Source organism: Lipophrys pholis (assembly GCF_963383615.2).
Source record: "Lipophrys pholis genome assembly, chromosome: 3".
NCBI classification, from domain to species: Eukaryota; Metazoa; Chordata; class Actinopteri; order Blenniiformes; family Blenniidae; genus Lipophrys; species Lipophrys pholis.
In genome coordinates, this window is record NC_137627.1 from 18,109,369 (window position 1) to 18,121,812 (window position 12,444).

Here is a 12,444-nt window from a genome sequence, read left to right on the forward strand (position 1 = left end):
TATAAGAAAATGTAGAGTTGAAAATGAATCTTGGAGCTTTGTTCACACATGCATGGTTTCCATAAGAGAGCCGCTTTTCCAATATTACACAAGGCTTTCAGTTTACAGCATTGAATCAAGCATAAATGACACAAAGTAGTGTGTGTGTGTGTACCCATGTTTCTGAGGTGCGTCAACAGCCAAACAGACTATCTCTGTTGCCTTCAGTACTCCGTTTGGGTTCGAGTTCTTGTCACTTTCATAGTAGCTGAACGTGCCATCGTTTAACGTGCACCAGCGACGGCTGAACTCTAAGAAGACAAAATGATACATATTATTAAGACATATTTTTAGGGTGTTAAAGAGGGCCTGTGAGTGTTTGAGCTGTGCTGTGTGTGCGTACCCTCTCTGCCCTTGTGCTCTGTGGTCGCCCGGGCCATGGATGCAGTCTTGAACAAGAAGCCATTGTGAGATACACAAGGTGTCGGTGGGAAATGTATCGGCTCCATAAGCTCAACGACTTCTGATCGTGGCAGCTCTACAGACAGAAAAAAAAGGGAAATACATTTTCTTTTGCAAAAACCGTTTCATCAATTTCAGCCACAGGGATGCTTACAAAGACATCAGCAATCCTTGTTGCAATTTTGTGAACTTTCTCACGAGAACGTTTGGTATTCCTGCTTTGTACTGACTGGCCTTGTTCCCATTATGTCAACATGTCCCATTTTATGCTGATCACTATGGATGAAGGCAAAGAATAAGGTCTCTCTCTCTGTCACTTAAACTCTCAAAACAATGTGTTCAATTCTGCTGTCTTATTGTAGCTCCCGAGGACTTTTCACCTCATTCCCGGTTATTTTCCACAAGTAAAATACCTGCATTAAAACCACTCTCAATAACTGACCTAACAAAATTAGCTGGTTTTAAGCCATTTAAAAAAATTCAAAAAATATGTTTAATATTTTCGTTCATCCATAATATGCATTTCACCTAGATCATAGGCCAATAAACTACAGTGAGCGAGCAAATATTTAGCAAACAAATCAGTTTTCAAGGACCGCAGACCAAAATGAATACTCTACCATCTTATTATGTTTTACCTGTAACACAGCTGACTCGGGTTTTCATATTCCCAATTTTGTACTGTTTCACCCCGACACTATCTGCCTGCTGATAGACTAATGCAGCTACCTTTGACTGTAAAAGAAAGTGGTGCATTTCAAATTAAATTACCATAAAAAAGTGAATTAATGGAATGTCTGATAGCACCGGATTTCAACCTTTATTTTCAGGATTTGAAGCTACTCAATCAGACTGGCTGGTCTGAGGTTACTTCTCTGAACGATTCTCCCTTAATCAACCCGACATCATTAGGCTACACCCTCAGCAACTCCTCTCAGGACACCACTCTGATTGAGTCTCAAAAATATGAACTCAGCATTTTTTGTTAAACTGCTTGTGAAAACTCACTGTCATCTTAAATGATTGATTGAGAACCTGTTCAACATATCTCTGGATACACAGCTTATGAGAATGATTACAAAAGAGCTGTAAATCCTTCTCAACCTTAATGCAAGCACCATGAAATCAAATTCAACGTTGTGATCATGTGTGTGTGTAATACTGTACCTGTGTTGAGATTATGGCTAATTAATTCAGCCTGCAAAGGTTGCGCGTGTGCGGAGGCCAGGGAGAGAGGCGAGGGCCAATTTGGCATACCAGTTGAACAATTCACGTCTGCACCGCAGAAAATCAGGCTCAGCGTCTCCAGAACATCACTACTCTGCACGTTTATACACAGAGCCTTGAGAGAGATAGAGAGCGAATAAGAGACAATGAGACTACATTGAGCAGTACAAGTAAATGTATTGATGCATATTTAATACACAAAAACAACAGAATGGGATCACTGTGTGTTGCTTGTAAACATCAATAAGAAACATATCGAGCCTCTCAGAACTGAGAGCTGGTATTGAACTAAAATCAAACCACATTAATGTGAAAGTTGGACAGAAGACGACTCCAACAAAGGCAATAAATTCATATTAGAACATAATTTGCCAAATACATCGATATTGTCAAATTTAATAAGATTCAAGAATCTGAAGAAAAAAAAAGATGGGGACAATTGAACTGAGGACACTGACAGAACACACCCTTAAAGACAAAGTAACCCTAGTGAAGGAGAATGAGGGAGATTTACTCAAATAAGCAGATAAATCAACCCTCTTATAAGTAGGCAGTCTGGATACGTTTTGATTTTATGGCTATGAAATTATGAAAAAGAAGAAAAAGTGACAGACAGAAAGGAGTACTTTACTAAATCTCTTAATTAAAGTTATTTCTATGGATTTTAACCCATCATATTAAGTGTTAACCTACAATATGACAGTCATAGTGCAGACCGTAATGATAAAAACACAAAAAGCAGTTTCTCTGCTTTTTGCTAGTTTTCTATATATTTAGATATCAGAAATGGTTTAGAAGTAATAGTTCTGAAAGGTGCATATGGCAAATGCAATCAGTAGTGATATGATAGGTTTATAAAGGTTTTGTAGCTGCTAGTGAAGCTATAATCATGTCAATGCGATGCAAAAATGATAAAACGCAGGTAGAGTATGTGAATACGTAGGGAAGCTTCAAAACCTGCAGTTCCTCTGATAATCATATGCATAATAAACTGTAGCGCCTTCACTCTGTTAACCGCCTACCGACACTGATATGACCTTCAAATATGAACTTAGGAGGCATCTAATGCATTTTGATTAAAAAAAAAACAACAATGCTGTACTGTTAATGGAGAATCCAGGTAATTTTGGGTGGATTTATTGTGACTTGGGAGATTATTACTATAATAAAACTATCAACCATGAGCTCCCAGTTGTTTCAGCTTTGTGCCAAATTTTGATCGTAAACCAAATCCACTGCTTATACATTTAATAACAAAGCAGCCTCGAGGCATTTTGCAGTGATTAGTGTCTAACCCTGATGCAAGTGGATCATCGGTGACCTGGACTCCAAAGACCAACAGTTAAGCTAAGAGGACTGAGAAGCTTTAGATACTATTATATTTGATCAAGTCATCCAGTGTTTTTCTTTAATTCATTGCTACTGCTGAGGAAACCTCAAACATGAGAAAAATATCTTCCAACTTTGTCCCTGTAAATCGATTTTTGCCAGTAAAAACCTACATTGGCTTGCGTACAGCGCCACTCTATCTTTAAAAAAAAGAAAGAAGTGTACACATGAATATTACATTGAGGAAGAAGCAGGAGTCAAAAGAGGAACGTAGTGGCTTCCATGAAGGAGGAAGTAGCACGTTTACACCAAAGAAATCAGATTCGGACGCCCAAAAATGCAGAAGAAAAGAAACATTTTATATGTGTGCATGCACACACACAAACACACAGACACACAGACACACTTTGTGTTAAAACCAATAAGCTCTTTTTAGCCTGATTGAGAAATTCCTCAGCACTCACACACAAACAGAGCTCCTCCTCTATTTAAGCATTATCAAGTCCCTGCACACAGACAAACAGACTAATTGACAAAGATTAAAGTTGCACAAGAAACCCCCACACACACGCCCAACAGACAAAGAAACAAGCTGCATTTTTTTTCTTTATCTCGCACACGTCATTGAAGACATCTGAAGGCAAAGCTGCGGTCCACCATCTGGAGCAGAGCACATCCACATGAACATTTTCATGGTATGGATCACATGACTGCCATGAAACAACTGGTTTCAGGTGTTTTAGAAAATCACAGTTAATCTTCTTCACAAGTCTCTTAAAGGCATTGGGCCTCTTCTGAATTTCTTCCAAGTTAAAAGTGCGTCCAGATAGCAAGACACATACGCAAACCAGGGCAGTCAGTTAACGGCGTTAAACTAGAGTGGTGGATATTATTGACAAGATGAAGATGAAATCAAATTGAATCTATAGGAAAGTAAGTGTCACACACACGCACATTGCTTGGAGTTAGTGAAATATTACATCTTCTGCATGGAGGTGAAACACCACACAGCTTTCATTTGCTGAGGTTGTACATGTCTGGCAGCCAGAGTAAACTTCTCAATTGAAATGACCCGAACATGTGCGTCTTTCCCGAGAATTTACACAAGATCAATCCCTGCAGACAAGCATTAGCTGTAATACCACAGCCTAATCCTTATCATGATATACATCTGACCACTGGCACAATGCTGTTCATCAACACGGCTTTCCAGCAAACAGGAGTGCAGAGTGACGTTTTATGACATTCGCGGCCTGCTCGCGCACCGTCTCAGTAAGCGCACATGCAAAAGCTGCGTTGTGTTGTATATAGGTCAGTGTGAAGTAACTCAATAGCGAGGGATGCTTATTTTAACTGTGAGAGGTGAACCAATCAGAACAAAGCACAACAAGGAAATGGGTTGTTTTGAGTCTTTGAAGACCTCACCCTCCGACATCTGCTGCCTATGAGGCAGGGAGTAACGCAATAACACACACAGACACGCAGTGAGAGGAGAAGAGAAGGGAATTCAAGAATCTTACCCAATTTCCCAAGAGAGAGAGAGAGAGAGAGAAAGATTTTATCTGGGTGTGTCTTAAATGGCAGGCCTCCATCTGGCCTTGGCAGTAGTACGGGCCCGAATTGGAGGAAAAGACAGATGAGAGAAACACAAGAAAGAAAAATATTGTGAAAGGAACATGAAAGGGTTCGAGTTGGGCACATTAATCAGACACTGATTGTACTTGGCTGGAAACTCAACATGACCCCCGTAGCCAATGTACAAACACACACAGCAGACTCCGCTTTGTAGATTTTTTTTTTAAAGCATATATGTACTGAAAGTCCGTCCAAAAAAACGCCCACACATGTGCATTTATCTTCATATATTAAATCCAGATGAGAGCAAGATGCTTTCCACATATGTTCCATCATTACGTCACCAGAGGCGGCTTAGAGAGACAGCGAGGTGAAAATCCAGACGAATGAAATAGGGGAAATTAAAAAAAAAAAAAAGAAAAGATTCATAAATGCAAGAAAAACAGTTCGAGACCCACAGAGACAGAAAAGCAAAATATGAATAAGTGTAATACAAACAGTAAGACAAAGTGTTAAATCAACAAAAATGGAGGATAAAAGGAATGAAGTCTTCTTCTAAATTTAAAGTGTGCGGCACATTCCAAAACTATAAAAGCACACAAACAAGCCAGGAATTATTTGTTTTTATTACCGCCTTCCAACTTTCAGCTCGCTAAACTGAACAGCAGTGACATGCCAATTGTCCCCATCACACGCTCAACAAGCAACCGCTCGAACTCCAGAAGACTTGGATTATTGCCGAGTGAGTGGGCGGCGTGGCTGGACCTCACAAGCTGAGATATGGTCAACCTGCCCACTTTCAGTGTTAAATAACTCGGTGCCGTACTGTAGCGCTCTCGGTCGCCTCTTTTATGCGCCCGCAAATAAACACACTTGAAGGAAACCACCAAACGACAAAGCTCTGAGAAACAGTTTATATACTGGCTCGATGGAGACTCTCAGCTGGCTGTCGCTTCACTTGACACACTATGACTCATGTTCAGGAAACGCTGTTTTAGAAAAGGATTGTGAATACGTGGGATCAATGTGTGCATGCTCAATAGAAACAAAAATTAAAGAAAAGAGAATCAATCGTAAGCACAATTTACAGAATACAAAATAATTCCCCATTTTTCAACTTAAAAGTCAATCACAATTCAAAACGGTGTTTAAACTTTTTGATCAGCACTTTTTGTAGCCAATAAGTTATCCTTTAAAGACAAAATTCCTGTTTTACATTTACCCCAACATTTTTTTTGTATAATAGTCACAATGTAGGTTTTATATACTTTCTCATTTGGCTGACAAACACACTGCACATATTTCTTCATGAGGTAAATCAACCCGATCGTCTGCTCCTGACAATGTAATTTAAATGCAGTTAAAAAGTAAATATTTAAGTCGTTTTTAAAAAGTTTTATACTTTCACTTAACTATTCTTTTTTTTCTCTTTTTTTTTTAACATTTCAGAAATACTTTAAACAAAAATGTTCAGCCCTCTTTCCGCCCCTGGATAGAAAACTAGGCTACTGAATACCAGACTTGCGGAAAGCCCGACGAGCAGATGACCTGCGGAGTAAAGTAATAAGAGAAGGCACACAAGAGAGGACCTCCAGAGTGAGAGAAAGCAAAGTGGCACAGACAGAGGTGCGCTTGTTATCTACTGTGAGTACACAGAGAACACACAGACCATGGGAGTGAGAGGGAGAAACCGCAGCACACATAAAAAAACACACAAAAAAAAGGCAAACGAACATGCCTACACAGGCACATTAATATGCATGTTAGCATATCTCAGCCCACTCCAGAGAAATACATATGCACGACAACTCCAATGTGCACTCACGACAACACTTCTACAATGCCGCTGTGCACACAGTTACAACACAAACCTATGCATTCACATGTGGTGGTTTAATTGCACTGAGATTACAGACCGAGATCCAAAGTCCACTGGCAGATATTGCAATACTCATGTGAACCTATGCCCATGAAAATACCAAGTCACACTGAGATTCTTCACAGCTGAGAAAAAAACAAAAACAAAAAACAAATCCAGACAGATGCAGAGACACAACACATTTCCAGTGTCCTCTCCAACAGCTCAGCTCACACACTATCTTACCTGAAAGTTCTCAGTTCCCTTCAATCACTGCTCTAAAGTCAGTCCACACAGACAGGGCGAACAAAAAGCAAAGCCTATTTGTGAGCTTTTAGTCAGATAGGAATTACTGCTCGCAACTAAACAGAAAATGAAGCAGAAGTTTAAGGGATCAACTTACTTCAGGAGTCCCAAGCCAAACAATGAGGAGGACAGGAGGAGGAGGGGCGGAGTTACTGCACATTCCAGTTAAATCAGCGTGTAATGATGTCACATTCACGAAAAAAGGAAAACACAACGAAGAAAAGGAATGGAGAAGTGTGTGTGTGTGTGTGTGGGGGGGGGGGGGGGGGGGGAGAGGCAAGTAAATAAAGTTGAATGTAGCCAGGGGCATTAAAGCGCTCAGGTGGAAACCAAACTTGCTCTTCTTTGCCATATCAACCTTCACTATCTTTACTGGCACTTTTATGACACGAGTGCATCATTGACACAAAACACATTTCAAGAGTGTGCTTTGCTAAGACACGCCCAAGTCGGAAGAAAGTATTGCATTGCAGAGGAACTTGAAATGTTTTGACTAGGACCAGAGGCAAACAGGTAGGGCAGCAGATTTGAAAGAGACAACAGAACACTACAAAGAAATGAAGCGGACACAAAGAGCTGGAGAGCAGCCGCTAAAAAAATATTTTTTTTTTTTCCAAGAGGAAACGCATGGATTGATTTCATCTTGCTCTGCAGATCACAAACACAATGACTCACACAGACTCGCACATATAGACACTAACACCTGAGAGGCATAAAAATATAAGTCACAGGTCAGGTGGTAAGTGTGAGTCAGTCACACGCTCAGTGTGTCTGTGAGCCATACAAACGGCTTGCAGTAAGTGGGTTAAGCAGCTAATGAGTGACCCAGCTGGGTCTCAAACACTCAGACATTTACCACACATGATGCAGCGCTGCAGGGGAACGATATCAAAGGCTCAGCTCCAGCCGTTCCCAGGCTTGTTCCCCCGACGTCCTACTTACACTGACCAAATGTAACAACTTAACAGGGTGAACAAGGACAAGACTGCAACGCGCACAAACCATTGAAGCAATCTTTCATAGCACCTACTTAAAAGTTAGAAAAGGGGCCAAAGTAATGCCAAAGAAATCAAACCATCAATGTGGAAACTCATCCTCAGAAAAGGAAAAAAGGTTAACTCAGTTCAATTTGACATTAAAATGGCAAAATCAACGGATTTAATCAAGACATTACACTTCTTTGTTTTAGATAAGGAATAAAGCAGGGTACTTATCTTTACTCTTCATAGCCGTGTCGTAAATTAGAGATGTCTGGCGAAATATCATCAGAGCTTAATCTGAGATTCATGCTTTCATTCCTTTCCCATCAGTTATTGAGGAGTGTCTTAATGTCTCATCTCTAAACTGGTAAGTAGTGACTCAAACTTAAAAAAGAATAGTTCATTAATAGCAGACAAGTGTCTCGCATGGAGTGGAAATCTGATAAAACTGTTGGCCTTCTCACCTCATAACAACCTCAGCAACATTTAGAATCATGTTAAATCTTCCCATCTTCAGTGACTGCGTGAGCTTCTCGTCACTGCCCTCCACAACATTCTAACTTCATCTTATTGTGGTTTTTTTGGGTCAACTGTGTTAAATTGTTATAGTCACAATCTTGGAAGACAATGATCATCTTTTCTTGGGCTGAGCAGTGAATGGGTAGTCAGGATGCTTGAGTCATGGAGTTAGAATGTTTGAGTTTGAACTCGGCCTTTCATTGTGGAGTTTGCATGTACTCCCTGGGGTTTTTCTAAGTACTCAGGTTTCCTCCCTCAGTCCAAATTCACTCATGCGGGGTTTGCAAGTGACCCTCAATTGCCTGCAAGTTTGACAATGAGTGTGTGCGGACTGAGATGTGTTGCTTTTAGATCTTCCCTGAATCGAATTACAATGAATGACTATATGAGGATTTTAATCGTTGCATGCTACTAACTGACGGAATATCTCCAGAAACCTGCACCGACATCACACTGTGTTTAATTTACCACAACTCTGAGTATCAGTCATTACAACTGGTGGACTGCGTTTTTACACGTCAGACTTAATCTGGGAATCAGTCTGCATTTGTAATCAAATCACTCGCTTTTCACTCGAACTGCAAGTTCAAATCAGTCCGTTAAATGTCCCACTTTCGGAACAAGTATCAGAAATAGGTCTCCAGAATCAGGCAGCAGAAAGAAGGAAAAAGAAATGGAAAAGTGTCAACTGAGGCTTGAGTGCAGACAGAAGAGACCCCATAATCATTGCCTCTAATTCTTTTCACATCTGCCTCAATCAAATCCTCCCTTTGTAGCAGAATATTTGGTTCTTAAGTATTAAAAACCTGATTTTGGAGCTCGTCTTTTAGCTGCACTGCACAACTTCTATAAAACCTTTGAGTAAATCTATAAACTGAGGGAACTAAACTGCCATTACATTTAAAAGCAAAAGAGAGCAATGACTGAATGAGGACAACATAATGGTTTATTTTTTACAGAATTCTGCCATCGCAGACTGGTAAACCAACAGAGAGTGGCTTCTAAAAACACACTTGTGTTCTGATATGTTGACTGACTTCCCAGTTTAGTCGACTATAAATGTTACCACATAAACACGTCTCGCTGGGAAAGTGAACCAGACAGACGCAAACAATCCAAGAAGTGCCTTCAACTCACATTATTGAGCTCTCGCTGGTTTCCATACAGAGGGTGGTATTTCCTGTATTTGCCCTGGCGGTATTTGTTGGTGATGAAGCGACGTCTCTCGTCGCTGCAGCTCGAGGGTGACAGGGCTTCGCTTGGCGGGACGTTCGCTGCCCAGAAACTGTTGACCCGCTTGTTGCCCAGCAAGAGGAACACCTGCATCGCAGGTACGTAAGGAAGAGAGGAAGTTGTAGTTTATGTTGCACATTTCATCTGCCCGCCTTATCGTGTGTGTGTGTGTGGGCCACGCCGTTACTTCCAGTCCTGCTAATTCGTCTTTATAAGCAAAAACTAGATGATTGTGCTCCGTACAAGATGTAATGGTTTTCCAATCCTTTTTGGGAAAACGCCCAAGTGATTGTGTGTACCTGAATAAGTTCCTCAGTCCAGACCTTCCTATCCATCTTTAGACTCCGAACCTTTGAGATGCTTGGACCCAGGCCTCTGTGCTCTCCTGAAACAAACATGCATGTTTCAAATGAGATACTATCATTTGAAAAGAAATGACAACACAATACTGCTCTGAAATTGAACAAAAAGAATTCAAAAACGGCTGCTGTAAGCTCTCTTCAACCCACATTTCATTATATCCTATATCCATCACTAGTGTTTTAATACACGAGAGGAGAAATCATTTTTAATTAATATACAGACATTCAAACACATGCAGAGAAAGGTTGATTGACAGATAAATACAAAAGTAGATGTGGCACGGACACCTCCAAACACTCCCCGCAAACCCAAAGCGACTCACACCAACCTGCACATCGCTTGCAGATCACCACACACAAGTTGATGGCCGCCCATTCAGGTTTGGGAGCCCCACAGTCGGCGCAGAGGCTGTTGCTCGTCTCCGCCCAGATCCGCTCGGCGACCTCGCTATTGGACAAAGCCTCACCTATGGCATTCCTCATGGCTTCCACCCACTGATCCTTCATCTGCTCAGACTCCGCTATAAAACTGCGGAGAGACGTGAGCACATGACGGAGTGTTAGTCCTGACATGACGGTGTCACGGCCAGCAGCCAAGTGACCGAAAGCCGCTTCTGGCCCTTTTCTGTCTGCGGCCTTATGCTCATGTGTGCACGAGGGGCTGACTCTTACTTGGCTCCTGTTTTGCTAAATATAATTCAATCAGAACCTGGAATCCATACAAACTCATATCCATGCACATACGGACAGATTTGAAACTTGACTCAGACTTTCCTTCCTCTTTTCACCCGTCTGGCCCTGATCTGGTTTTATCTACCAATAGAATAGTAACTCACGCACAAACACACTTTCTGAAAGACCGTAATGTCTAAAAAAGGATGGTTGAACTCACTTTGCATGGTAGTAATTGTCTTCTTTAAACACTTAAAATGTATGTGATAGTAGTGTTGCACCCATGTGATAATGGAGACCTTTGATGCAGTAGGTTATCTTACGATGAATGTTTTTTTTTAGAAAGATGCAAACACATAGGATGACTTCTGCTTCACAAAGCAGGTGATGTGATGCAAGTGTCTAATTCCAGAGCAGAAAAAGCACACTTGATTTGAATATTGTCACTATGGGTTTGAGGATTCCCTTGTCAGTTTTTCTACTTAATAAAGTCTCTACAAAACCTCAACCTCAAACACATTTTCAACAGTTTCAACACTTGTTTGCCACCATCCACTAAAGCTGTTATGATTTATACCCCACCACACTTGGTCTTGTTTCCCGTTTTTGAGACTTTATTTTAGTGTACTATTAAGTGTCAAGAGTTGAAATGTCTGTTGGGGTGGGGGTCTTCAAGGTGTACTCTATTGAATTGCCGACTTTGTTGCTCTCACCTATATCTCCAATTCACCAGCTGTCCAAAACAGACTATTGATAATGCTGATTAGACAAGCCTCTTTTCATCTATTGTTCAAAATCTCTAAACATAAAAAAAATCTACAAAACTAACTTTTGATGACTCAGTTTCACAAAAATGTTTGAACTTGAGGCAGAATATGAAATTAACATTATTTATTTACATACCGGGACAATCTCAAAAAACTTTGAATGAAAATAAATCTTCAGACTTACAGATTACAATTAGTTTGCAAGGAAATAGGAGTTATTGTTGGACTCTGATCAAGACTCACCGCATAGCAAAGACACACAGACACACCCACACACACAGATACACACACAGACAAACCCCCAAAATACACAAGCCTTTTCACATGTCCCCATCCTGTCAAGCTGAGTCTCTGCACCACAGGCTGCCCACAGTCAGCCATCAGACCTCACATACACACATGCAGTCAAACAAAACAGCTTTTCATTTGCTCAAACACACAGACATCCAGCTAAAGACTCTGAGGAGCGCGAGAGGGAGAGGGGCGAGTTCTCAGTAAGACAATGCAACCTCATTTCTCCAACTGTCCAACACCCACAACCCTCTCAGCAGTTGACTCACAACAAGTAAAGACTTTCGCGTTTAAATAGTTCTTCCATTTTTTTGATACGACTACTGTTGGTCAGTGTCAGTGCAGGTGGCTTGTTGGTAGAGACCGTATACAAATCACAATAAACATTTTGTTTGTATTTGTGAGTGGATTGGTTACCTGAACATTCGATACGGCGTGGTGAGGTCGAAGCTACGTCGTTCTGTGTCTTTAATATTCCCCACATTCATATCAATAGATGTGATGCCTACTCCAATACGATAGTCCTGGAGGGAAATAAAGAGAAAGTTTCACCTTCTTCTTCTTTTTTATTTTTTTTATTTAATTTTTTTTTAAATCAATGCACATCTTAATTTGAAAACTCAGATTCTGCAAACAAAGACATCTTACATCAATGTTTTTGTAGAGATAGACTTTATCTAGAGCGACAACTGTGTAAAGTTTGGAGCGTAACCCTCTGAGCTCCAAATAGCCCTGATAGTCTGGGGTCACAGAGATGACAGGGCTGATAGTGCTGCGTCGTTGGCGCCCCCTGGTGACGTCCTGCAGAACAGTCACCCAGCCGTTTCTCTCAGCTGAAATGACGTGGAAACGCATGTCGGGATTCGGTGCAAAGCATGAACACT

The 12,444-nt window shown here is 40.9% G+C and overlaps 1 protein-coding gene across 3 annotated transcripts in view; it reads right to left on the reverse strand.

Annotated features, from left to right (window-relative positions):
- The window catches only part of arap1 (ArfGAP with RhoGAP domain, ankyrin repeat and PH domain 1), a 50,602-nt gene that overhangs the window by 18,326 nt on the left and 19,832 nt on the right, over positions 1 to 12,444 (reverse strand). For all 3 annotated transcript variants that reach the window (XM_080459507.1, XM_080459508.1, XM_080459506.1), the window contains exons 9-16: positions 12,209 to 12,393; positions 11,978 to 12,084; positions 10,160 to 10,359; positions 9,768 to 9,853; positions 9,373 to 9,555; positions 1,609 to 1,783; positions 383 to 517; positions 155 to 290 (exon numbers count right to left, since the gene is read on the reverse strand). In XM_080459507.1, coding sequence (XP_080315633.1) covers positions 155 to 290; positions 383 to 517; positions 1,609 to 1,783; positions 9,373 to 9,555; positions 9,768 to 9,853; positions 10,160 to 10,359; positions 11,978 to 12,084; positions 12,209 to 12,393 — 1,207 coding nt within the window. The remainder of the gene's footprint in view (positions 1 to 154; positions 291 to 382; positions 518 to 1,608; positions 1,784 to 9,372; positions 9,556 to 9,767; positions 9,854 to 10,159; positions 10,360 to 11,977; positions 12,085 to 12,208; positions 12,394 to 12,444) is intronic.